The sequence below is a fragment of the Chamaea fasciata genome, unplaced genomic scaffold (genome assembly GCF_029207755.1).
Source record: "Chamaea fasciata isolate MVZ Bird 193981 ecotype frontalis unplaced genomic scaffold, bChaFas1.0.hap1 SCAF_3, whole genome shotgun sequence".
In the NCBI taxonomy this organism is placed as follows: Eukaryota; Metazoa; Chordata; class Aves; order Passeriformes; family Sylviidae; genus Chamaea; species Chamaea fasciata.
The window spans coordinates 34,029,462-34,046,174 of record NW_027094088.1 but is presented as its reverse complement, the minus strand read 5'-3'; the positions used below and the strand labels follow the sequence as shown (position 1 = coordinate 34,046,174).

General features: G+C 41.9%; 2 protein-coding genes across 6 annotated transcripts in view; one reads left to right on the top strand and one right to left on the bottom strand.

Moving 5' to 3' along the window:
* The window catches only part of SPAST (spastin), a 38,639-nt gene extending 32,165 nt beyond the window's left edge, over nucleotides 1-6,474 (bottom strand). For 2 of the 4 annotated variants that reach the window (XM_066178553.1, XM_066178555.1), the window contains exons 1-3: nucleotides 6,004-6,474; nucleotides 1,969-2,055; nucleotides 626-709 (exon numbers count right to left, since the gene is read on the bottom strand). In XM_066178553.1, the coding sequence (XP_066034650.1) occupies nucleotides 626-709; nucleotides 1,969-2,055; nucleotides 6,004-6,409 (577 nt within the window). In that variant the 5' untranslated portion in view covers nucleotides 6,410-6,474. The remainder of the gene's footprint in view (nucleotides 1-625; nucleotides 710-1,968; nucleotides 2,056-6,003) is intronic. The other 2 variants (XM_066178554.1, XM_066178556.1) reach the window with 1 other exon arrangement.
* A 4,323-nt stretch (nucleotides 6,475-10,797) lies between these two features.
* Nucleotides 10,798-16,353, top strand: DPY30 (dpy-30 histone methyltransferase complex regulatory subunit). 2 transcript variants are annotated; one of them, XM_066178551.1, is made up of 5 exons: nucleotides 10,798-10,882; nucleotides 11,348-11,421; nucleotides 11,508-11,555; nucleotides 12,716-12,858; nucleotides 16,121-16,353. In XM_066178551.1, exons 2-5 carry the CDS (start codon nucleotides 11,386-11,388, stop codon nucleotides 16,191-16,193), a joined length of 300 nt encoding a protein of 99 aa, XP_066034648.1. In that variant the 5' UTR covers nucleotides 10,798-10,882; nucleotides 11,348-11,385; the 3' UTR covers nucleotides 16,194-16,353. The 2 variants fall into 2 exon arrangements, with proteins under 2 accessions (XP_066034648.1, XP_066034649.1); XM_066178552.1 differs by lacking the exon at nucleotides 10,798-10,882 and adding an exon at nucleotides 10,924-11,033.
* The last annotated feature ends 360 nt before the right edge of the window (nucleotides 16,354-16,713 follow it).

Here is a 16,713-nt window from a genome sequence, read left to right as displayed (position 1 = left end):
AGGATCTTTACACTCTTAAGAGTTTATATGCAACACTTAATTTTAATGGAGCTGAAGTTATACAACACTATGCTTCTGAAAAAAGTGACATTACCTTCTAATTTTAAAATAGAACCCTACTAGAAAAGAATCAAGAAAATTAGAATTTCACAACCTTATGGTCTACGTGATGTTAAAGAATTATTATTATCATCATCATCATTATATACCAATAACAAGGAAAATGCTTAATATAAGTGACAGCAAGATCAACAGATTATGAAGTAGTTACACTTACAGGAAGCACACTTTGCACTCATGATCAGCAATATATCACAAACTTCACTACAGTACTAACAGAAGAATCCTGAACTCCATCAGGAGTTAATCAAGACTTCCTCATTTTATGAGTCAAGTGTACTATGATATAAAGATTTCTCAGTTACTTTTATACCTGAAAGTGGGTCATGAAATTCCATTTTCAAAATCCATCAACAGCACTTACTCTCAACTAAAAATTAAAGAGATCCTACAAAGTTAATGACTCCTTCACTTTAAAAATCAAAGTAGTATTTTACAAGAATACATTAAATAAAGTTGTGCAAATAATTAGAAACTTTCCAAAGTCAGGAATTGTAACTGGTACCTAAAAGCTGCAACCGATCCTTGGCCATTGCCAAATTTGTCATCATTTTAGACTGGAGACGTCGAGCCCGTTCACACTGATCACCTTACAAAGAAAAATCCATGTTAAAATACAATATAGTAAATTAACTTCAAGTGCTAGAATACTCATACCCAGCCTTCCCTCTTCCTCCCCCCACCTCTTATCTCTCCCCTCCACTACAGAACTTCATTACAAAACTAAGGAAAAAATCTAAAGATCCCTATTTAATCAAGAATTTAAAGTTAGTTGACACTATCTGCTTTACAGTAGTGCTTATGGAGTGATAGGAACCCAAACACTGCTTTGCATATTGTCTAACATTTCACACTGATCTAATGTGTCCTGCATTTCTCAGAACAGAAATCAAATAAAAAAAGGTTTTAAAAAAGCTTGAAAAGTGACTGAGAGGCAAGTACAATTTGAAAGAATTCATTTTGACAAAATTAAGAGATTTAAATTCAGTTGACTGTGTCCCTTTACATTTCAAAACATACAGAAGTAGACATTAACACCACCACTTCTTAAGAAATATTGTCTGTTCAAGTCAAGTTTTTTTTTAAACTGTGCAATTTATACAGGTTCTATCAAACGCCACTGCTACTGCCCCGTAAGTAAGATCACCAAATAATTTTAAACACAGCTGAGGAACAAAATGTAAGTCTGCAAAAACACTTACAGGTTTATGTTGGGGCAAAGGTGATTTGGGTTGTTATTATTGTAATTATAATATTATTTTCAGGACAGAAATTCTCAAAAAGTCCTTCACCTACACCTGTATTTCTATGGTACATACCTGTTTCTACACTAAAGATTAAAATATTTCCACACAGAGAGACAGCTTTCTTCCTTTGTTGGAAATGTTCAGTTACTTAGGCCAAACTTATTCAGTAGCACAATGTCAGGCCATTCCAAATTGGGAGGTTTCTTTTTAGATTATACGGAAGAGAATATAAAATTCTGCATAAGTGAGAACATGAACTGTCAACTTCAGCAAAAATCAAATCAAAACTCAGTATTTTGGCACTCCCATTACATAAGAAATAATGTGTTTTACTTAACAGTGTTCATGAACTCCTTATGATTTTGCAGAGTCTGAAAGTATTTGGAGCAAGATTTGCATGTGATATGGACCACAATATTAAGGTGGAACAGAGAAATGGACCAGAGTTCACCTACAGCTAAAATGAGAATAAGAATGAATCTTATGAAATAATTCATACAGCAGACTGCTCCTAGCCCCTACCATGTTTAGTAATATTGATTTCTCACTTCAAAGAAGCCATAACCCAAAATCAGTTCCACAAAACTCAAAACTGGCTTACCTTGACCAATTACTAAGACAGCTATTCCTTTTTCCAGTTCTTCAATTCCTTTCTTATACCATTCAACAGCTTGTTCCTTTTGTCCTGCTTAAAAAGGAAGTGAGCCCATTATTTTCTTGAACGAATTAAAGCTTAGGAATGGTTTTACATAATGCTAGATAAAACAAATAAGAGAGAGAAGGAGATATTTGAACAAAATCTTGTGAATTGAAGAAAGTCTTAAAGGGACACCGTCAACGTCACATCTATTTAAATATCAAATAAGGTTTTGTATTAAAAACAGGTACTACACCAGCCTCACATCACTTTTGCCTGTTTTAAGAATAATTCTTCATCTGCCTTAAAAAAAAAAAAAAAAAAAAAAAAAAATCAATCTCCCCCGTCCCACTGCCCCCCCAAAAAAGTTGCAAAAGCTCACCTACACGTATTCACTCCCAACAGAAAAGGTGAAATAAACAGGTTTTACTTCTGAAACATCAACTAGAGATGTGCCTCTTAATCTTCCAGCGATAGCCAATAATAACACTAGCAATAGCCAAAGTAACACTAGAAGCACAGAAACTCAATAAGAAAAGCAACAAGTCTAAGACACTACATGACAGAGATGAGAGACACTTCTCTGGCTAACTTTGTACAGTGCAGGTCATTTGCCATGAGGGTATTTCTTTGTTTCTGCTGTTGTGAAACTGCTGTGTTAGAGGTGTGTGTCAACTTTCACGTGAAGCACAAGTAGAGTTACAGCACAACTCTGCACCAACCACGTCCGCAGAAACACAACCATGAACATGCCCATGCCTGACCTAAGCTATGTGACACCAGGACCCCAAGCCAACCCCCAAAGACATATTAATATCTACTTCATATTTCTCCCTTTCTATAAATACTCTGCATTATAAACATAATTGCCTGCATATGGAAAAATACTTTTGCAACATAATTATATCACACCAAGCATGCATTTCCACAGAGAAATGTAACAGATTAGTTATTAGAACTTAAAACTTGATCAGCATTAACAAGCCACTAATGGTAGAAAAAACCAAAAATGCCTACAGTGAAACTTCAGATACCATTTACCGTAGTTTCAGATGACACAGTGTTTCACAAAACTATTCCTAAGTGCCAGTAACCAGTGGTTGTGTGCTTCTACACTCAAATCTTTTGATAATTTCACTCCCAAACCTATTTTGTAGCAAATTTCAGTGGTAGTAAAAATATTTCAATGCATTTCAAGAATCCTCTCCAGGGTTTTCTCTTGCTCCTCTTCAGTTAAAAAAAAAATATCTTTAATAACAACATTTGGCAAACTCCCTTGTGCAGGTAATTTCATGCTTTGCTCTTCTTACCACCACAAACCACAGAGCACTTGCCTGTAGTCATGAACACCACACACCTTGGAAGTCATCCCATTACCGCCCTTTCTTCCCCAGCCTCATTTATCCTGACTGTTAAGGACAAAGCTGGATAAATTAAATCACTCAAGGTGAGTGACTTCAATCCTCTCTTCAGACTCTCTCTTTAAGCTTCTTCTCCCCACCACCCACAGAAACAGTTCCACCTGCAGTGTAAATCATAAATCTAATACTGATTATAGCTAAACAAAAATGTGATTTGAGATTACCCCAGCTACCTCTGCTGACAAAGCCTGAATTGCTTTGTTATTCTTTGGGGCAGCTGCAAACATGCCAAGGTCATCATTAAAATTTTACTTCCAGCTTTTAACTGGAGAAAGTTTTAAAAGCACAATACCACACCAAGCTGTTTGCAAAGGTTGTGCTCCAACTCCACACAGAACAGTTGACTAGTTCTCAGTGCTTATGACATTAAAAATACAATAAATGTCACATTCCTTGGAAGTTGCTGATTTGCTATATTGGCTCTGGCAGAACAGAACTCATTTTCCTCAAACAGCCCAAATGGCACTGTGTCTTGGACTTGTAACTGAAACACCTGATAAAACAAAAATGCTTTGGGTATTGCTGAACAGCACAACCTCAAGGTTTTCTTTTTCCCATCTAGATCCCCAGTAAGTCGGCTGAGGGTGCACAGGAAGCTGGGAGAGGACAACAGCAGGATGACTGACCCAAACTGGCCAACAGAATATTTTGCATCACGCAATATAATGCTCATCAATAAAAACACGGAAAGATGAATAACTGGATGGGGGCTGTCTTCCAAGGCAATCATTGCTTCGAAAGATTTCCCACTTTTTTTTTTCCCCCCTCACTTTTGGTCCACCTGTGCTCTACCCTGTCCCACTGAGAAGAGTAAACAAGCAGCTGTGTGGATGCTTAACTGCTGGCAGGGGTCAACACACCACATGTGCCTTCTTAGGAAAAGATATTAGGCTTAATTGTGAAAATACCAAAACAAGAATAACTGCCCCACTAACTCAGAAACATAAAAAATTACCAGAAGTGCTATCAAAATTACTGAAGTATTTATAGCTCCCACAAACAGCAAAAAGACCAAATAACTAACAGGCTATTAAACAATTCAGAAAATCCAACCATTTCACACAGTATGTCTAACACGGGGGTTTTTCTCTTTGAAGCTATAAAAAGCTTGTTTACACATCAAAAAAAAAAAATTCAAAGATAGACAGGTATTCTGGTAAAATCAGATAAGCAAATAACAAATCTATGCATTAAAGGGAGCTCTTTCCCAGTGGAATGTGTATTGCAATTGCAGGGCTGTAATTGTGCAAATGCTCATCTTACTAAATGTATGGCCTGTGCAGCTAATTCATGTATACTCACCCTACAGATATCTATTATTAAAAGTATTTAAGGGCTTACCCTGCAAACCACCAACAGTTAAAGGTCACAACAGTGGAATAGGTGCTTGATAAGGTAAGACTGCTACTCCTCAGAGAGCAACCATCAACACCACCAAAGCTTTCGGCTGCCTCACCTTCTTTCATGCTTTGCTCCTATGACCCTCGGTGCTCTCTCGCTGCACATCTGTGCTGAACCAACCCTGCTGAACGTGATGCAGGTTCTTCTTCTCTCCCAGAGCATTACCACTGCCACTCCCAAATTGTCAACGCAAAGGAGGACACATCCCACGCTTTTATGGCGCTCTCAGCATGCGGCTTCTATTGAAGGCCTACTCCCATATTTTTAATCTCCTCCTCTAGGGTAGCAGTTTCATTAAAGCTCAACTGAAAGTTTAGAGTAAAGCATTCTGACTTTTCCAGAGAATTTTAAAAACCAGCACAGCATGCCCCCAAGGCCTACCTTTTGCATGCTGACAGAATCATGCTGCTGCATTCAGAATAAATGATTAAATTCAGTATTCAGTGTTTCGGTTGGTTGGGGTTTTTTTAATGCTCTACAAAAAATAATCATTAAAAAATCCTCGCTCCTCTGTTTTATTTCATTGAACCCCAAACGTCCTCTTTAAGGTCTTCTCCTCACACAGTGGGTAGGTTATTAGCTATTTTAACAATATGCATGTCAAACAGTTTAAAAAAACCGGTTTTTTAGAAACTACCAAAATACAAGTAAGTACTTATTTCCTTAAAAGTCACACCACTCCAAATGGACATTTTGAGGGCCAAGAAGCCTCGCTTCAGCAGTCACATCATTTGCCAGGCAGTGCATTATAGGATGCACCCTCATTATTGTCCCTGGTGCTTTTGTTGTCCGGCTGGCTTGGTGAATGCTAGTTACAGTCACATACCCGCCTGCAATTTTTAATCGCCTCACTCACACCTCTGCGGCGAAAATTCTTTAAGTTTTTGGGGAGAAATACAAGCACCTGTATCGCAAGGGGAACGAGCCCGGGCCGCAGCTTTATGATCCGACCCGCACCCGCGGGCTGTGCGGCAGGGACGGAGCCGGTCGGGGACCAAAGCCCCCGCCACCGCATGCGGGCACGGCACGGCTCCAGCCCCGCGCACACCGTCCGCGGCCCGCGTTTCTCTCGGCAAAGGGTTTTGTTTGCTCTTAGCCGAAAGCTGTTCCACGGCACAGGGCCTTCCCGCCCCCTCCCGCACCCCGGGGCGGCCGCGGGCGCTCCCTCCCTACCTACCTGTCTCGTCCTCGTCGATGCGCAGGGCCATGGAGATGCACTCGAAGGCCCGTTTGTGGCACGCCCGCACCGTCTCGGGCGCCCCGCCGGGCTCGGGCGCGTCGCCGGCCCCGGCCCTGCTGCCCTTGGCGGCCATGAGGGCGCCGCGGGAGAGGCGCTCGCAGAGCCAGGCGAAGAGCAGCCCGAGCTGGAAGGCGACGAAGCGGAGCAGGGCGAAGGCGGCGAAGAGCGGGTACGAGAAGTAGTACAGGTTCCGCTTGTGCGGGGACGCCGCCGCCGCCGCCCCCGCCGGCGGCACGGGGGGCGCCGGCCCGGGCGGCGAGGAGGGAGAGACGCCGGCGGTCGGAGGCGCGGAACCGGAGCCGGCTGAGCCCTTCTTCTTCCCTCGGCCGCCCGGAGAATTCATTCACCGCCGTCGCCATAACCCGCTGCCAGGGACTGACAACAACCGGCCATGGCGATGGCGGCGGCGGCGACGCCCCTTTCGGCCGGCCCAGGGGGAGGGACGGAGGGCGGGGTGCGGGCGGCCCCGGCCAGAGGCGGGGAGAGGTGGCACCGCCCCCGGCACCACGGGAGCCGACGGCGCCTACAGCGCCCGGCCTGCCCCGCTCCCACCGCCCGAGGGCGGGCTCTCGGAGACGCTCTGCGCTGGGCCTGCAGAGCACAGGATCAATGTGGTTGGAAAAGACCTCTGCGATGATCGAGTCTAGCCTTTGACCGAAGTAAAACTGGATCGTAGCACTGAGTACCACGTCCGGAGGGTTCTTGAACACGATCAGGGACGGTGGCTGTAACACCTCCTCGGGCAGTCCATTCCAGTGTTAAACAACCCCTTCTGTGAAGAAATTCCTCCTACAGTCCATCCTGGACCACCGCTGGCACAGCCTGAGGCTATGTCCCCTTGTCCTTTCCCTGGCTGCCCGGAGAAGAGGCCGCCTCCCACCTGGCTCCTTTCGGGGAGTCGTAGAGAGCGCAACTCGACAGTGAAAGCCCCAGCCCGCTCCAGCCCTGGCCGAGGCCGTTCAGTGCGGCCCATGGAACGCACCGAGTGGACGGGCGATGAATAATTTAATAGGCTTAGTTCTCCTGACTGGGGCTGTGAGCCGCCCCGCAGGCACAATGCAGCGCGGGTTCCTGGCGCCGCTCCCGCCTGGAGTCATTGCTGGTGGCACACAGGCAGAGCCCGGGGAATTCCCTCGCACGGAGAGGCGTGGAGCAGCCAGTGACCCACGGTGTCCCTGCTCCCAGCGCCGTGGAGCTGCCCCCGGGAGAGTGCTTCGGTGCTTTGTCTGCTCCGGAGCTCTGTAATGGGAATGACAGGCTGTCTCCCCACATGCAGGGAGCTAATGGGATTCACTATGCATTATAGATACATCGCTCTGGAAAAAAAAAAAATCTTTACTCCACTCTCCTTACCAAAAGCGATCACGCAGTTGTCCAAGCCCTTGTCAATTATTTGCCCAGCCATAATATTTATTTATTTATTTGTGTCTCTACCAGAGATAAGTCCACCAGCTCCCTACTCCTTTTGATTATTTCAAACCTTAAAAATGCTTTGGTACCTTTGGTCTACCAACTTAGGGGAGGCATCCATAGATCAGCTCTTCTGTGCCTTCACCACTTTAGCAAACACCTCCCTCTCTGCTTCGATCTTCCCACCTTTGTGGTTGCATTGTCCGTTGGCTGATCTTTTTCGCCCTTGTTTTGCTTTGTCACATACCCTCTGTTCTCCAAAAAAAATATTGAGTGATAATAGATTATGACAGATCATCTCTCTGCTGCACCCCTGAACTGCACCCAGGAGCCGAGACAGTCCCAAAACTGTAGACAGATAATTCAGTGCACAAGCAAGTTTCCCCCAGCTTATAGCAAGAAATGCCGGTTGGACAAATTAAAAGGATATGCCACACTAAAATCACTAGTGTCTGCACTATTTTATTCATTCTTCCAAAATTACCATAAAACTACTGGGGTTTTTTCTTTTTTATGCCTCATAAAGTTACTTCCAGTTGCCCCATGTAATCTGTATTTATTTTCTTTATGACAGAGTGGAGTGGTTTTCTTTTAATTACAGAACAGCACACAGTATACAGTTTTCTTACTATATAAAATACAGGATTTTATCACATATAAAATAACATACAAATGTATAACAACTATTCATGACCTAGAGCATTATTAGACATGTGAACATATCAGTGCTGAAAAAAAAGCAGTGATGTACATCAAGTATTTTTCTTCTGTGTTTTGTAAGAAGGATTATGTACTTCTGTTATGAAAATGTTATCAAGTATGTTCCAGCCCACTCATCAGTGGAGAAATTCTTTTTTTAGTATACATAACTGTCCTTTAAAAAATCTCATTTACTGATATAAAGGTTTAACAGATTTTGTAATATCAAAGAAATTCAAGAACCTTCAAGCAGTGTTAACACGAAGTTGCATTGAAAAATGTCTATTGTCTTTTTTATCCCACTACTATCTAAAGTATCATCCCATTCCTGAGCAAAATAGAAAAGACAGTGAAGGAATAAGTTTACTAACAAGGACAGATTGAATGACAATAGAAGACAACGTATCTCAATCAATCATGACTAGTGAGTTTATTCAGTTATTTTTACTTTTTTAAAAATTTAGAATGACACCTTTATGAATCATGTGACTGTATCGTGACAATAAAAAAATGCACTTTTTAGGGGCATAACAACACGTTAAGCCAAAACACAGCTTCAAAAGCAGAAATTGGTGACAAATTGTGATAAAGTCTTAATGTTTTTAGTGAAAACCTACAGAACCTGTTCACTATTGTGGCTATTAAATATTTTAGTGCTCTGCAAGTTGAATTTCCCTACCCTCCTGTGTTAAGATTGCCCTAGCAATCATTGGACTTGTCCAATGAATGTCCAGTGAACCGTTCTAATTAATAATCTGGAAAAGATTAATGCTAGTTTGAAAAAAAAAAAGCACAAACCCTTAAACCACATCAGAGCAGTGGGTGGCTTTCTGTTGGTTAGTGAGATGTCCTGGCTCAGCAAGGGTTCTGATGAACACCAGCAGGGGGTGGAAGAAGTGAAGCCACCTTCTCTGGAGTGGGCAACTGTTGACTCTACTCTGAAGATTGAGGACTTGTGAAATACAGGAGATACAATCTGGTGTCTCAGCAAAAGAATCTGAGCAGACCAGCATTACAGTCAAAGGAACTAGAAAGGTGCAACTACCCTGACACCATGATTTACCACTGCACAAAAAGGTAAGTTGGAAAACCTTCTTTCTTTCCCAACACGACCTCTAAAGGCAAATCTCTAAAATGTCATTACTAGAACATGATGAAAAATTCAGATAGAGGCTCAAAATTGACTGAAAAGCTTATAGCTCTTCACATTAAGAATTTGTTTGTATTCCTGTTCTAAGATTTAGTACAGAAATCTTTGTACTAAACCTCTCTTTCACCTCACCTCTTCAGCGTCAGGTAAGTTTGCCAGTACTAGGTACCAAAATAGACACAAAGGACACAGTTCTGCTCTAATTCCACGTTCTTCAGTTCAAATCTGTGACTGACTGTACTAGTTTTTGAGCCTGCTTCTTATCACACTGGTAACATTGTCAGTTCTGCAAACATTATTTCAAATTCATTTATGTACACACACTTCATTATTACCACTACTAGATGATTGTATCAGAGCAAAATCTATTGAAAACATGGCATTTTCTGTTATTTCTCCATTTCACTATTCTTTTAGGAGCATCAACTAGATGATTCATGATCATCGTCACTGTCATCATCAGGAAGAAGACAGAAAAAGAAGTATACCTATTTTTGTAAAACAACAAAAGAAAGTCTATTTTCTTAAAAAACCCAAACAAACAAACACACACCTCAATCAAACCAAAACATCCCCAAACCCCCCAAAACCCCAAACCTACAGGAATTAAACTACTTTGTCAATTTGAACCCAAAAATATTCTTAAGGCGTTTTAATTCCCTAGCACAAACCACATTACCAGACAAAGAATTCAGAGAATCATTAGGGTTGGAAGGAATCTCTGGAGATCATCTAGTCCAGGCCCCTGGCCAAGGCAGGGTTATCAGAAGCAGGTGACACAGGAATGCACCCAGGCAGGTTTAGAAGCAGGTGGTCTCCTCTAGAAAAGGAGACTTCTTCATGTGACCTCCCTGGGCAGCCTCTCCAGTGCTCTGCCACCTTCAGTGTCAAGAAGCTCTTCTTCAAATTTAATTCCTAATGAAAAGAAAACAAAGCAATCAGGCACACACGTTCAAACACTGGTACAATTTGTAACAGCACAACAGCTACAGAAGCAGCAGAAAAAAAAAATCTTCAATTTCCTGACAGCTTCAGGTCAGGACGGGATGACTGAAGCTGATCCCTGGTGAAAGCTGAGCAGCTGCGATTTTGTTAACAGAGAGAAAACAAACGTCCAGCACGCACCTTTGTGCAAACCACACTCTACGCAGCCCTGGGAAGTTATTTAACTAACAAAATCCCACTTTCAGACCCAAATTAACTTCAGCTATGTTGTTTTTCGTGAACACCACAGTGACCTCCTCAGACACCAAGCCGCATTGATTCCGAGCACACTTCTGCACCCCCAAACCCCGGGCTAATTTGGAAGAGAGCACACCCCTCGAGCGTAACTCCCGACAGGACTGGAGACCAAACCCGTCCCCGCCCCCGCGCTCCGCCCCGCCCTCCCCGCGGCCGGGGCTGGGCGGGGTCCGCGCAGGCGCACTCCGCCGGGGGCCGGCCGCGCGACCGCTCCACTGACGTCAAAACAATTGGCGACAGCGGCTCCGGTTGGTGCGGAGCGGTTCCCGGTGTCCCGCCGATCCCGGTGTCCCACCCAGCCTCGACCGGCCGGCGGTGAGAGCCCTGCGGCGGGGCCGCCTCTGCCCCGCGGGGCGCCCGGGGCACGGCCGGGGGCCGAGCCCGCACGTGGCCCGCGGTTGTGGCGCGGCCCCAGCCCGGCCCTGCCCGCGGGGGCTCTCGGGGCGCTGTGGCGTGGGATGGAGCGGTGGGCACGGCAGGGACGGACGGCAGGGAGGAGGGAAAGGGATGTCTCCGGCTTCCCGGGGGAATGCGTGCTGTATTTTCTAATCCCAGTACTGCTCTCTTTAGCGGTCGTAACGCGAAACTTAAAGGCACTTATCGGTTCTGCGTGGGGGAGAAACCAGTTCAAGTTTGGCGCGGGGGGGAGCACGGAGCAACTCCCTCTGCTTTCTAGTAACTGTGCCTTGGTAACCAGTAGTAACCAAGTGATGCAATATCACTTAACTCGCATGGGCTTCATCTCAGCCTGCTGACCAGTTTTTTTTATTGCTTTCCAAGATCTTCCTGTACATCCATCAAATATCACTTTTCGAATCATGGAGGGAGAACAGATTATGGAGGGACAACCACAGGTATTACAAGAAATGTTTTGTGTGCATTATGGTATATATGTGTAAAAGGAGCATTTTAGCTTTGCTAACCATGTGTTATTTTACAGGTTCCGGAAAATCCTCATTCCGAATACGGCCTCACTGAAAACGTAGAGGTAACAAAGATTTTGTTGCCGTGGAAGTCACGTTTGTAATTGGGGAAAAAAGTTGACTCATGAGTCTAACTTCAGAAAATGTAATATTCTCAGTGGAGCTAAGCAATACCTGTCCCTTGTGGAAATGGCTGTAAATATAATTTCTGTTGTGGTGCTTCTATTATACTAAATGGTACTGAAGTAAATAATGAGGCTTTTAATGAGATGGGGGTTTTAAAAGTTTTTTATGATTATTATCTGTTCTATTGCTATCTCTGAGAGATAGAGGTATATATTAGGGCACAAAAAAGCCATCCACATTAGGCTCAGCCTGTGCTGAGTAGACTGGGACAATCACTTCCTAACTCTATGGAATTTATGTACTCTTTTTATTAAAGAAAAGCCTTCAGTCTCTCTCTTTATTTTAAATTCCTACTCTCTGCTTAGCTTTTGTAGAAACTATTCTTAAACATCTTCTGAAATTCATCTCTCTGATACCTGCTTGTCTCTATGCCTCAGCTTCCATGGTTCCTGCAGATGCATAACACATTGGTCCCGTGTCAGTAGATTAATGTACATTGCACTGAATACATTTCAGTGTATTTACATACTGGCTGTGGGAGAGTATCAGTTTTCAACTACAGTTAATGGTGTAAGATGATTCAGCACTTTTTGATCAAAAAGTACCTGGAAGCATTTTGCATGTGTTTTCTTTAAAGTGTCCATGTCTACTTGAGTAGAGCACAGTCACAAAGTACTTTACTTTAGCAGAGTCCCCTTTGTCAGGCTTCACCTGAATTCCTTGTGTCTTTAGCATTTTGTTTTAGAAGCATATGTGTAGAGGAACCATTAACTGAGACTCTCATTAGCAGTCATTCCTGTCTTAGTGGTGTAGAATTCAAATCAGTGAATGCAAAAGCAGAAATAACAATTACTGGGATTGGATGTCTTCTCTTTTAGAAAACTTACAACTTCTAAACATTGTTTCCCCAAAACATAGGAATTTAATAGAAGGTTCCTCTGGATGAGGTTTTTGTGCAAGGAAAAATATGCATTTAAGTATTCTCAAAAGATGTAAAGAAATTATTGCCATCGAATTGCAGAGATGGGTACTTGGCACACACACTTCAAAGTAGATGTGGCTGCTATTACCAATGTTCATTCACTTTTTTTTCTTTCAGAGGATAGTAGAAAATGAGAAACTAAATGCTGAGAAAACATCAAAGCAGAAGGTGGATCTTCAGTCATTACCCACACGTGCCTACTTGGATCAGACAGTTGTACCTATCTTGCTACAGGGACTTGCTGTTCTTGCAAAAGAGAGGTAAGATGCTTCCGTGTTCCTTCTCTTCCTAGGAAAATGCAGGTCTCAAACTTGGGCAGTGCAGCACCTCTGAGGCCTCACACACCAAATACGGTTTTGCTCTTTGTAAGATCATTGTTACAACAGGTTTATGAACCTGTGAATTACTGTGACTGACCATGCAGGATGGGTTAATCTCTTAGGCAGGCATGGCATGGTAGGAGTTATTGATTGAATTCATGATCTCCCAATGAGGTATGTTGCTGCAGAAGTTTTAGAGGGAAAAATGGGAGGGGATTTGTTACTGATTTAATCACATAATTCACCCTACAGAAGCAAGGCAAGAGGATGTTCTAGTTCTGAAGATTTTTGTAGTGTGGGATTCTAAAGAGTTCTGCTTGACATTTAAGAGAAGGAAAGACAAATCAGGCATGACATACATCTTTGTCAGAGATTAAAACACTTTCTAAAGGGTGAGGCTGAGCCTGCACTGTCAACACAGTAAGATGCAGACTGATGGTTTATCCTCTGAGTAAATATACCATTGAGGTGCCCCAGATCTCTTTACCAGTCGGTACAGAAAGGTATCCTTCAATAACAGCAAACAGGTGTTCATCTTAACCAAACTAATTTCTACCCTTTTGGTGTATCCTCTCTAGTGGCAAATCGTACTGCATGTAACCATCTCTCAGATTGAAATAATACAATCAAAAGCTGGTATAGATGACCATAATTGCATCATGGCACCTGCAGTCAGAAAAACCATCAACAGTGTATGAACTTCAAAAGGAGCTGGGAATTTAAACTGCAGTCTGCAGACAGCTAATTAAGCAAAGTTAGGCACCTAGGAAAGTCCACCCCGTGTGCACACCTGAGGGATGTGCAGATCTTCAGCTGACATGTGTGGGAGTTCTGCTGCAGACTCTATGTAAAATACAGCCCAAAGTTAATACCCACTCTTACACTCTGGATACTTGTGTGACAGGCAAACTTTTTCCTTCCCTTTCTCTTTGCCTTGCCTTGCCTTGCCTTTTTTCCATTTTCTTTATGGGGGCTTATCACAGGAGTGAAATTGGATCATTGATAGGAGGGGTTGGGGAACATACAGGTAAAAATGTGAATAGTATGAACCTGCCAGGTCAAACTGGCTGTTCAGCTGAGCATAAGAAACCCTCAGGAGTGAAAAAGCTGAACTGTCAGCTCTGCTGTATAATCTACTGCTTAGAATTGAACAGGAAAGTAACGCGTGGATGCTAAGTTCTTTTTCAAAGGAATATAGAAATGTCCAAGGAACAGCCCAGTACATCTGATGATCGTGCCTGGGATTCAGTAGAAATTACCATCCAGGATAGTGAGCAAATGGATAAATGACATATTTAGGAGGAGGTCAACACAATTTTTGTCAGGTCTTTTAAGTGTCTTGGAGTTTATTGATGGAATCAGCAAGAGCAATGCATAAAGAGGAATGCAGATGATGCAGTCTGTTTAAATTTCCAAAAAGTTTTTCACATAGTTATTCACTAACAGCTTTTAAACAGTTACTGTTGGAATTAAGGGAAATGCCTTTATATGGATGAGGAGCTGATGGGAAGATATGAGAGAGGGGGTAGAAGTAAATGCTGAATTTTCATGATAAAATGTTCCAGTGCAACATGCCTCAACACTAGAATAATAGAGAAGATCACTTAAAACAATTTGAAGGAGTGGCTGACAAAAGTTGTTAATGAGACTGAGTTTTACAGAATAGATTAGGGAGTTTTGTGTTTCCATTTCTGTTTGTTTTCTAAGTTGATCAATTGTAAATAATTGCACAGGAACTTCATAGAACTCCAAAGACTGCCATGAAAAATTTAAACTGACAGTGACATTGAATCCAAATAAACATAAAATTGTGGACCTCGGAGGGTAGTGAAAAACACTGCTGAAAAAATGTTAGATTCTGAGCTGAAAATTATCCTTCTGGAAACACGTATATGTCATGTATACATGTATATGTCAATGCACTGCTTTAATCAAAAATTTTGAATGGTTGGACTTGAAAATTGAAGGAGTAAAACCAACTTAAAATTAAAGGGGTAAAACACAAGCATAATGTCACTATTTAAATTTGTGATGTTCTTGTGTTTTTAATATTATGTCTAATTCCCCTGTATTCTGGTAGAATGTGAAAAAGTGAGAGTGGCAAGGTGGTCAGAAGTATGGAATGCTATGGAATGTACATGGAGTGACTGAATAGATGATATCTAGAAAAGAGGCTTCTGTGGATGCACATATTAGGAGCCTGTTAAATCACAGAAGCACAGAGATGATGGATTGGGATGGACTGTTTATTATCTCTTCTGATACAGTAATCAAATTAAATCAAGCAGATAGCAAATTTATAACAAAAGGGCTGATGCTTCACAGGTCACATAATTAAGCTATTTTTTTTTTTTTTTTTTGCTTTCAGTTGAGGATACTAACATTTTATTTGTGGTCAAAGCTGTAGAGGAATCTACCCAGGACTATTAAGGGTACTAGCACTATTAAGGGTACTAGCTCAGAGATTGGTACATGCTTGGAAGCCAAAAGGATGGTCCTGAGAAGTATCTGCATTTTTTGTTGTTGTTTTTGTGCTCTTTATAGGCGTATTTGCTCACTGCCAGACCTTTGGTTTGACCTGCTGTGGAATAAGTGTGTCATTTATTCTGTGAACAGAATCCAGATTAGCAGGATTCACATGGTATAGCTGGAGGAGTTCTTTCTAAAAAAACTACAGACTAAGGCCAGTGATCAGAAGTGTTTATTATTGACTACTTGCAAGTTACAGCTCTTCTCAAACTTGAAGATTTGTTGTGTTTGTTTCAATTGCCAGAAACCATGAAAACAACTCTTAATACACTAAGCTACACAATAACCACTTGAAAAAAAAAAAAAAAAGCAAAAAAGCAGAGTTTGTTTTACTTTAAATAGCACTAGTTAAAGAAATAGGCAAATGCATGGTATATCCAATGATGTACATACAGTGTTTATGCTTACAGACTGTGGTTTTAGGTATGTAACTGTTCTAGCAACTTAGTAACATTGAACCAGCAGGGACTAAGACCCCTTTTAAAAAACCTTCTCATTAGACATGAACTGGAAATTGACAGAGTCACTCTAGGTAGTTGGTCATCCCTAAATCAGTGCTTAGAAGTGTTTGGGAGGAGTTATGTTGCTTTTAAGGGAAGGTGACTGGTCCTTCAGCTACCTAATCTCATATAATAAAAAATAATTGCTTTTGATTTACTTTTTTTCTTTGCAGACCGCCCAATCCCATTGAATTTCTAGCAGCATATCTTTTAAAAAACAAGTCACAATTTGAGGACCGAAATTAACTCCATAAAAATGAGGACATTTTGGCTGCTAGACTGAAATGCTCATTTGCCGCAATTTGTTTTCTGCTGTAAAAATCCTTTGGCCACGTTGTTGTCTTTCTTAACTGCACAATTTGCTTTATCTTTTGAGTTTATTTAATAAAGAACACTTTACATTTAATTGTTCTCTTGTTTTAAACTAGCTATTAAGAGACTTTCAAAATAAAGTACTGAAACTGCACTACTGGATGAAAATCTGAATAATTCCATGGGGCTACATCCTCTGAATGCGTGACATAAAGAATTACAAGAATCACATGGCTGATAATTTATATAACTTAATTCGGTTTTATTTCATTATTACTTATTTTATTTATAGCACCCTCCAGTGCAACATGCCTAAACAGAAAGCAAACAAATGCAGAACAATTAAAATTTATTAAGTAGAGAGGAGAGAACTTGCTTCAGAACACCAGGAAATGGATTTAGTTGAAAGAAACAATGAGATCCAGCAGCTGAATGGATCACTTACAGACAGCCT

Coding starts and splice junctions, on each gene's coding strand:
- DPY30 (XM_066178551.1), top strand. CDS start 11,386: ATGGAGGGAGAACAGATTATGGAGGGACAACCACAG. Junction 11,422..11,507: donor TTATGGAGGGACAACCACAG/GTATTACAAGAA, acceptor GTTATTTTACAG/GTTCCGGAAAATCCTCATTC. Junction 12,859..16,120: donor GCTGTTCTTGCAAAAGAGAG/GTAAGATGCTTC, acceptor TTTTCTTTGCAG/ACCGCCCAATCCCATTGAAT.